The sequence below is a fragment of the Fragaria vesca genome, linkage group LG6, assembly GCF_000184155.1.
Source record: "Fragaria vesca subsp. vesca linkage group LG6, FraVesHawaii_1.0, whole genome shotgun sequence".
NCBI lineage: Eukaryota > Viridiplantae > Streptophyta > Magnoliopsida > Rosales > Rosaceae > Fragaria > Fragaria vesca.
Window position 1 is genome coordinate 11,122,620 of NC_020496.1, and position 10,394 is coordinate 11,133,013.

Here is a 10,394-nt window from a genome sequence, read left to right on the forward strand (position 1 = left end):
AGTTTTTAATTTTTATTCGGGAGTTCTAATTTGGGAGTATTCAATAAATTGCTCATGAATATTTATTTCAACTTCAATAGGCTGTCCAATCATACTAAATTTTTTACCTCCATGCATAACATTCATGTACACTATGAACTAACACACATCTACAATATATGGATGTCATACAAAGGCCTCCTACACTGTTCTATGAAGCATGCAATGACTGCTAGTGGTAAGTACTTCCATAGCAATAACCTAGGGGATATACAATTGCTAGCCATCAACGTTATAAAAAGCGTCGGCACAAACTGTATTCAGCCGAACTGAATCTACTGTAAATACTCGACAGCAAATACAATCAGTAAATATAAACAGTATCAATACAGAAAAAACAAATTGATTTTTACCATCCACTTATCATACAAATGAAATTTAAATTTGTCTGTTCTATATAATGCCTGTTTAAGATTACTGACTTTTAATTCACCAAATGTCACTGGTAATAGTTGGAATCTGCAATCCACAGGAACAAGCCCATTCATCCACTCTTTCAGCATTCACAGCCAGTAGATCTTTGCTGCCTCCCTCCACCCGCAACATCAATTGTGTCAGGAAGGTATCTTTTGTCATTGACAAACAACATGCAAAAAATTTAGTCAGTATTCCATGAGAATTGGGTATCCGTACCAATGGAAAAAGGTGGAGCTTCGAACAAGTTAATCAAGTATACTAACTGTAGTCAACAACAGGAGGTTCCTCTATTAGTAAGGTTATTGAAATAACTTTAGACAATGAGAAAACCATTGCGAAGTGAGCAGACAACAGAAAATGATATTGAAAGAATTGAAACAACTACTTTTCTACTATATATGTCAACATAAAATGAAACCGCATGCGACCTATCACTTTTGACACAGCAAAGTCTATGGTATGATAGAAACTGGTCTAGAACATACCATGTCATCATGCAGATGAGGTAACCTAACCACTCAAAAGAAGTCATTGTTATGTTACAAGGTTTCCAAATCAATATTGCATTGGAAATGTAGAGCAATGGTTCATTTTTAACAGGTGACATTCTTTGAGTGGTTAGGCACTTAGGGCCACTATGTCAGCATAGTGACATGGCATCAACCACAAGTGTTTCTATTGGAAAGGCTTCCTGTTCTTCTACAATAGCTGTCACATCAAAACCAAACTATTCTGCACTGAATTTCATGCATTTTTGTGTAAGCAACTGTGTCTCCTATTAAAAAGGCTTCCAGTTTTTGCAAATAGCTTTGAAATCAAAACCAAACCAATTTTGCAAGACACAGTAAAGGTTATAAGCTCTGTTAAAAAATTTCAAGGACATTAGTTTTGAATAACACCGCTATGATCAGAACTATTCCTTGAGCCACCATAGACAAAGAATAAAATAGTCAACTACCAAACCTAAACCCCATAATACTTACATTTCTTCTTCAGGTTCATTCTTCAGTGCATTTTTGGCTATACATTGGAAGGCATCATCCACGTTAAAGCCCTCTTTTGCAGAGGTCTCAAAGTATGGTATGTTTCCCTTGGAAGCACACCATGCCTTCGCTTTCTTTTCAGAAACCTACAACCAACAAGCAAAACCTGACATTATAAGAAAAGAGCATATGCGTGTACATCACTAGAACAGCAAAGCAAAGCCTCCATACTTGGATGACTTACCACTCGACTATTTCCACCATCAACATCAATCTTGTTCCCCAACACAACAAAAGGAAAGTTCTCAGGATCGGATGGACTGGCCTAAACATCAGATCCAAAACACAAGATTTCAATAATGTTTCACTGTCATTTTGGAGTATCTAGGAAGTTGATCTATAGGTAATTACCTGAATCAGAAATTCTTCCCTCCAGTTGTTAAGATTATCAAATGATTTCATGACATTCACATCATACACCAGCACACAACAATCTGCACCACGATAGAAAGCCACACCAAGACTTTGAAACCTTTCTTGCCCAGCAGTATCCCAAATCTGTAACAATGAGAAAACTGTGGTAACCGTCTAATTTACAAGTGAAAGTATTTCAGATATCTTGGTCAGATAAAAAAGAAAATACGATTATCAAAATCTGCAACCAAGCATCATTTTCCAAGTACAAAGTTATGAGAAACCAAGGAAACAACTCAAGACAATTTCCCTTATCACTACTTATTACTTGCTGAATCTGCTAGAGAAGATGTAAACACTAAACACTACAAAAGGGCATTAATAAAAATTAATATTTTCTAATAAACATGGTTGCATATGGAACAAACAGATTCCAGAACTAATAGAAGGGCAGAATTTGCCTCCCAATTAACTTTTTCGGTTCTCTCTCAAAGCAAAATTCTACTTAATTAGGTGATGTATCTAAGTCAGTCTTTCCCTTCTAACATAAATGACAAGAAATGTATAGTGGAAACTATTCTCATGAGTATGTGAACCCCACAATACTCCCACTGTTGAAAACAATCTTGATCTTCAAAAAAGGAAAACTCAAGTTTGCATAAAAACTTGGAAGGTTTCATCCTAAGACCATTAAAGTGTAACTAAACCACATTTGGAAAGTCCCTATGCCTCAATAATAACATAATGTAACCAATTGGGACTTGATCACAGCCAACAAGTGCACAGTAACAATCGCTATAGCTGAAATATCCATTTGATTCATTCAACCGATAAAAGCAACAAATGCTGAGAGCTCTCTCACCTGCAATGTGAACAACCTATCTTCAAACTGAACCTCCTTGGTCAGAAAATCCGCTCCGATTGTCGCCTTGTACTGATTACTAAACTTGCGATTCACATACCTAAAATCAATAAAAATCCACACAATGAGTCAACAAATGAAGGAACAGGACAAATCACTACAAAGATCCATGATCTAGATTCCGAAACGTACTGATTCATTAGCGATGTCTTCCCCACCCTGCCAATTAATACCAAAACAGATATATCAGAATTAAGCTAACATGGAATGAATCTAACACAGTTAGAGGTGAAGTTTTCAATTGCATGAAATCTAGACCAGAGGATCAGAACATTATTGTTTCCGTTTCATCTAAATTCCATAAAGATTCCTAAGAAACAGGAAATTTGGAAATTTAATTAAAAGGTAAACTACAATTATCGATGTGATTCAGAGCAGACTGACCCGCTGTCGCCGAGGATAATGACCTTTAGGAGCATGCGTCTCCGAGAAGCCATGGATCCAAAGCTTTCGAGGAATTGAAATTAGGGTTTCGCGGACAAAGATTTGGGGAGCTTTTTCGAAATTTTGGATTTGAAAGTTTCAGAGAAAGGGGAATATTCTGGAGAGCGGAGCTAACTGTACAGTTTTTGTACCAATTGAAGTTTGGACAGCCTGGACACGCTTCCACCGGAACACAGACTATCTCATCTCCCAAAACTGCCCATGCCCCATAGAAATCACATGGGTAAATGGGGTAGTTACTACATAGAAGATAATTTTATTATCGATGCATCATACGTTAGTATGAAACCATTCACTTCATTTTTGTTTAGTTTCAATTTTCTTGTTGATTTATTAATCAAAGTAGAAATTTCAAACCATATAAGAATCTAGAGGTTTATGTAAAAGAATCGAAGCTTTGTGAAAACTTAATGTTGATACAACATACATCACCTCCGAGCAGTGGCGTAGCCAGAAACCACAAGTAGAAGGGTCAAGAGTTTAAACAATAATGCCACACAAAATAAAAATATAATTTTTATTGAATAATATAAATATAAATCATTAGAATACTTTGAAAACAAAAGCTAAATAAAATAACAAATCTCCCTAAAATAATTATAATTGTCCTCAACAATTGCTCATATTTTGAAATTTTGGAGGAGCTTCAGATGGAGTCAACTGTTCTGCTGTTTTTATCTTACGATACTTTTCAAATAAAACTAAAACATCCATAATTGCAAGTTTTTAATTATAAAGGTTGTCGACGACATGGAAAAATTTATTGAAGGATAACAAAAAGAAATACGTAAAAAAGCGACTAAAACTGTTTATATAGAGGTGCACGAGAAATCAATCACAATAATTGATTGATTAGGAAAATATATTAATTAAAAAGACAAAAAAAAAGACTAGGAATATGTTTTAATTGTAATATTAAAGAGAGATGCAATCAATCATTGATTCGGATTAGAAACCTATATTAAAAAAAAATAAGAGAACCACACGTAACAAACACACGTGAGGAGTTGAACATTCCTCTGTCCAAATTGATTGTTGTAATTAATATTTTATATGCCAAACTTTTCTTTAATTAGTTAGAATGGTCAAAATAGTGCTAACATCACATTTCAACTGACAAATTAGATAACAATATGACCTAATAAAAAAATGTGAGAGAGGTCAACTGAACCCCTTAACCCCCCCTTCCCTACGCCCCTGCCTCCGAGCCTACCTAAATGAATGTTATAGGAGTTTCGAGATGTAGTTGATTTTCATCACAAGAAAATTCATGTCCAAAAACCTTTTCCTTTCCCTTTCTAAATAATTACTTTCACCATCCACAAATGGAAAACACGGAAAGTAGATCAGCTGGCAAAAATAAAAATAAGAAGGAAAAAATATAAACAAAGTATAGAAATGGCAAAAATGAGTACCTGCTGCTTTCCCCATCACAATCAGGTGGCACAAATGGTCAATAGAGCATATGAAGGGCAACAAATCTTAAATTTGAATTTGGTCAGAGATTTGTTTTTATCCATACCATATACATAAAAAGCTTTATCCCAAAGAAAAATATCTATAAAAAGCTAGGAATGCAGAGGGATATCATATTCACCTACTAGTCTCTTTGTCTACATGTGAGGCTCATATTTTCCAACTAATAATCATCCATCACAGAGACCCTTCCAGTTTCATGCAGATGATACAACCAAATAGGTTCCAGCAAGCTCTTGGCCTTTTCCAGTTTTTCCCTTCCATCTTCATCACAATCTTCTTCAATTTCTCTCTCAATCTGAGGGTAAATATCTTGTAGAAATGCCAGCATCAAATCACCCCATTCTGTGTCATCATGCTTGAATACCTTCAGGCATACAAACCGTAGAAGTCCTAAAACCAACCCAAAATTTTTCTTCTCGAGCCCCACTACAGCACCAATCATGAAGATCGCCCCAAACACACCCTGCATGCTGACATTTGCTTTCAACAATGTGAAAATCATTGTGAGAATTTTCTTCAAGGCAGGAAACTCTTCAGTTTCAGAATCTCCTTCATCTTCTGGCTGGACTTCACTAGCTTCAGAGAGCTCAGTCTTGGCTAAAATTAAGAGCCATGACGGGAAGTGGACTCTGATGCGATCAGCTGGACTCGTTTGTGTCTCTTCTCCCATAATCTGTTTCATAATGTGCCCAGATCCTAATGCCAAAATCAAGTCAGGAACCCAAGGCTTCACTGCTGCCACCATATGTCCAGCATAGGTTGAGCCCAAGTATAATTCAATCGAGATGATTAAATCAAGCATATCGTTGGCAAGATCGGAAGCTTCTGCTGGAGGTGGTGAAGCTTCAGTAGCATCTTTAAGAGCTAGAGCGAGTAATTTTGCTGCATAGGTGAAGGAGCTTTTCAAACAGACAATTACATCCTTCAAATCTTCCTCCTCAAAATCAATTTGCTCACTAGGTTGTTGCTCCAAAGTAGATTTGACACATCGTATATAACCTGATGTGGATCTTAAGCATCTTCCCTGAGATTGAGGGGCAAAACCTATTGTAGCAGCATCAACCATGAACCTTTGAACTGCAGTAAGCATCTTCACCTTGTTAACCAACTTCTTTGGTTCAGTATATACATTTCCTGCGTAATCATGAGGAAGGCAGAAGCTTATGTTAAACACCACTTGCATGAAGCAATGAAACATATTTAGAAAAAAGTGGATATGCTTTGAACCATTATTGTTTAATTTGAAACGATATCCAAGGAAAAAGGTTGTAACATCTAACAAATAAATGCTCGAATGAATGTAGATAGTGCCTACTTGATCTCTGAAGACTGAAAGCTCACCATTCAACTTCAGTGATCTTGAATATGTAATTGTGCATCTGTTCCCTAACTACTTACCACTATCACTTGGAATGGAGGCATGTGTTTGAGGTTCTCTGTGCCTTTTTTCACGACGACTCACAGACTTATCACTAGTATGCTTAGATTCTGAATGAACTCTGCTAGACTGTCCAGAATCGCCTACTCCACATAGCTTCTCTGTACAATTAAGCACATGATCCAATGCCTGTTCCAACTCGATCTGCTGGAAAAGAAAAAAGAAGCAAAAACTTAGAAGTGAATCATGGCAGATGGATTACTTTGTTTTCAAGGTAATGCTAGTCAGAAATTACAAAAAGACAAGACTCAGTATGAATATCAAGTATGTGATACCAGTTAAGTCTTATAGTACATGAGAATATCTCCGAATCAAACTCAGAAGTCAGAATTCAATATATATCAGAATCAGTTCTCAAACACAGAATACAAAATAATAACTGGTGTGGGAAGAATCTTGAATGAGAAAATTACTAGAAAGATGGAATGACATGAACGAGTTTGACGTAATTTTCTCAACATTTAACAGCTTGCAATGAGCATCAACACAATATGTGCAGGGTCTTATATGTTTGTCTATTCCCTATTATTTGTAAACATTCAGCCAGAAGTCTCACAAAACTCAGCGCATTTGAGAAGCTCAACACCTTGAACTAATTCAAGAGAATAAGATTATCGGTTCAGTTCTGGTTAGTTACCTATCATACGACAATAGAGGAATTTACAAAATTCAATTCATGGCTCTGAAAATTAACATTATGAATGCAAAAACAATTTCAAATAGGATAAAAGGTAGATAAGACAATAAACAGCAAGGACGTTGAATAAAAGTTACTGTGAACAAAAAAACTACAAGAGCACATGAACCAAAGGTGAGACAGTAATACATGGGAGAGAACCAAAGGTGATATGTTGAACCATTAAAAGATGAAGAGAATCACTGCTGACAGATATGTCACTTACCTGCAAAGTAGACCCTGATAAATCAGTCCTATCATTCTTATTGGAAGAGACATTTTGAAGGGACATATGCAGCGCAAGAGTTGTATATGCTGAAACAGGAAATGTGTCCATACATTCATAATGCATACACTGCAGAATGCTGACTTCGGAAATGACCTTTAGACATATAAGTAAGGATTCTAGAGTTTGAGATCCCAATACAGCCTTCCGCGTATTGACAGATACAAGCAAGTCCCTGATTTGCCAGGCTATTCCTGCCGCAACTGAATAATCCTCCTCAAAGCTGGTGACTTTTTTTCCACCAACATTTTTCCGTTGAGCTGACATTTTGCCAGAGGACTTAGATTTCTTTCTTTTTGCAGAGAAAACACTCAAGTTCGGAATTTCACTGCCATATTTAATATGGCAACGATAGGCTGATTTCTGCAGAAGTGCTGTTAGAGCTTCCAGCATACCATCAGTAGCATCACAAGACAGCAACATATTGTGAGCTGACCTCACTTCGGCTTGCTTCTCCACATTTTTGGATAAACCACTACAATCAGTAACCAGGTGCATACATTCATCAAGAAGTCCAGCCACATCATCAGGAGAGACAGTTGATACAATGTTGAATACACAAGACTGAGCAGGCCTGGTAGGTGCGGCAGCAATTAAGCACTTCAACTTTTCACCATCCAAGAATTCTTTAAGTGCCTTCTTGAAAACTGGCTGACTAACTAGAGTGTTGCAAAGGTTGGAAGAAGAACGAAGTACACCCTCAACTTGTTGTTCATCCAGATAATTAGGTGGCAAGACCAAAGTAATCATTACCCTAACAAGTTCCATCAGAGACTTAAGAGATGCCCCTTGGGACGCAGCAAATTCACAAAACCTTGCTCCAGCCATTGGAGACCTTTTTACAAGTGTAGTACAACGATTGCAGGCTGTTTGAACAGTTTCTTTCGAGGGAAAGTATGATGGCATAAGCAACCTTGTAATTTTCTGAGCAACTTGAGGTTGATCATTTTCAAGGGTCGATAATAGTACATCTAACTTCACGACCTGTTGAAAGAAGGAACAAAGTAAACAAACTAACAATGCTAAGAAAGGCATCAGATGTAACAAAAGCACTTATACAAAGCATAATTTGATGAGGGCTTTATACCTTATGGAACTGGAAATTTTGAATATCCCTTATGAGAAGGAGGAGATCGGCCATGGCAACTCTTACTGATAGGACATTGTCCATCATCAAATGGCCCAATCTGGGTAGAAGCACATTGAGAAACTGATGACAAAGGGGGTTGCCAAACAAATACATAGTGCCATTCAGTGTGGAAAGCCTCACCTCATGACTTGTATCACGTGACATATCATCGAAAATTTTAGTAACTAACTTTGTGATGGTAGGGGAAGGGATTACTTCCCAAAACAGATGAAGAATTCGACAAGAACCTTCCACCGCAACCACTCTAACCTCAGGACAATCATCTACAAGTAATTTCCCCAATAAAAAGAACTGCTTCTCAAGCAATGAATCTTTGACCTCTTTAGTCGAATCAGGATCTTCAAGAGGGAACAAGTCCAAAAGTAAATGCAGCGCATTTTGACGAACATTAGAATTCGCAACCTACCATAGGTCCATAGCAAACCAACCATTCAATATACAGTCCAAAACAAAAGTCTCTGATTAAACTCATTAACAAGAAAATTACCTGCAAAGAGCGAAATATGACAGGCTCAGAGAGCCGGAAAAGAAGCTTTTCGACACCAGCAGTGGTCCTCTGGTTTATAAACCCTCCCAAAACCCTTCTAATGGAAGCAGCAAATGAACCAGAGCTAGCATGTACAGCTCCCTCAATCAAAACCTGCAAGAATCCATTCTCAATCTCACTCCTCAACTCCTCTTCGGCCACTTTCCAACCCCGAAACACAACATCGCCATAAGCCTCCAGCATCGACTTCCTCCCAAACGGAATCTGAGACTTGATCACAGCCAAAACCTCCTTCAAAAGCTGCGAACTCAGCCCGAACAGAAACGCCAGAAACTTCCTCCCCTCCTCTGTCTTCAGAAACAGAGGCGAAATCACACACCGAATCAGCAACAGCTTCAAGTCCTCAATGCTCTCGTCTTCGAAATCGAAGCAGGTGAAGGCCTCGCGGAGGGCGTAGGCTCTGAGGACGTCGGCCTTCTTGTTAAGCGTCAGAGACCTCGAAACCAAGAACGGAAGCGACTGAGATATCAGCGATTCACGGCCGGGACACTCCTCCTTCCACCAATGCTCGCACAGATTCGCAATCAACGAAACCAGCGTCGAATCCGACTCCAGAACAATCAGATTGTCGTGAAGCGCTTGAACTCCCGGCAACAAATCCTCCGGCGAGAAAGCCTTCGCCGGATGTGCAGCGCATAGCTGCGCGATACAGGCGAGAATCTGAAGCTTCACGAGAATCTGATGCTTCTCCTCTTCGGGATTCGGGTCTGGTTCGGGTCTGGTTCGGGTCGTGGAGCTGCGGCGGGACCTGCGGGGGCGCTTGGTGGGGGGAGAGCGAGGGGATCTAGGGTTGGGTTGGAGGAGAGTGTGGAAGGAGCGGATGGCATCGGAAATGGAGAGGGACAGGGAGGTGGGGAGAGAGGAGGAGAGGTCGGAGGAGGGTTTGATTTTGTGGATTAGGGATTTGAGAGAGGGCTTTGAGGATTTGAGGGAGAGCTTGGTGGCGGAGCTGAGAAACTCTTCGGCGGAGGATTGGAGAGAGGAGCGGAGCCGCTTCTCCATGACGGCGGTAAAAATGTGTTGTTTTTCAAAAAATTGAAACCGTTGCGTTTGGGATATAGAGATGTATAGAGAGAGAGATAGCAGTACCTGCCTGTGACGGAGATAACCTGACAGACGAATCAAGGAAGAGCCCAGTCCCCAATGATTTGTCTGTTATATTATATGTAGAAGGAAAAATTTTAGAAACGTTACACCAAGTTTGGTTCATTATGCATTTTTGTACATTAAATTCAAAATATAAATTTTCGATCGTTACTAAATTTTAAAGCTCAACCTAATATACGTACACAGCGTTACGTTTTGTACACCAAATCTCAAGCTCAACCTAATATATATACACCAAATCTCAAACTCAAACTAACATATGTACATGACGTTGTTAAGTCTTATATTATTATTATTTTTTTATGAGATAATCTATTTCTTTTTTTTTAAAGTAAAGTATTCAAGAAGCTAATCGTGCTGGATCAGCTGACACTCGTCATCAGCTAGTGGCATTACTGCAAAAGTGAAGGCCTATGTAGATGTGGTTGTTGAACCCAGCTCTTCCACCACTAAGAAAGTTACAAACCAGTCTTTTTTTTTTTTTTTTNTTTT

At 38.5% G+C, this 10,394-nt stretch overlaps 2 protein-coding genes across 2 annotated transcripts; both read right to left on the minus strand.

Annotated features, from left to right (window-relative positions):
* Positions 1-245: 245 nt before the first annotated feature.
* On the minus strand, positions 246-3,371 carry LOC101294676 (ras-related protein Rab7-like). Its single transcript, XM_004302860.1, has 7 exons — positions 3,160-3,371; positions 2,908-2,934; positions 2,716-2,815; positions 1,851-1,997; positions 1,684-1,764; positions 1,440-1,585; positions 246-605 (listed from the first exon to the last, which is right to left on the minus strand). The coding sequence occupies exons 1-7, from the start codon at positions 3,210-3,212 to the stop codon at positions 536-538; spliced, it is 624 nt and encodes a 207-aa protein (XP_004302908.1). The 5' UTR covers positions 3,213-3,371; the 3' UTR covers positions 246-535.
* A 1,315-nt stretch (positions 3,372-4,686) lies between these two features.
* LOC101294960 lies at positions 4,687-9,797 on the minus strand. The gene is made up of 5 exons (XM_004302861.1): positions 8,736-9,797; positions 8,186-8,650; positions 7,039-8,082; positions 6,097-6,283; positions 4,687-5,832 (listed from the first exon to the last, which is right to left on the minus strand). The coding sequence occupies exons 1-5, from the start codon at positions 9,795-9,797 to the stop codon at positions 4,859-4,861; spliced, it is 3,732 nt and encodes a 1,243-aa protein (XP_004302909.1). The 3' UTR covers positions 4,687-4,858.
* Between the last annotated feature and the right edge of the window lie 597 nt (positions 9,798-10,394).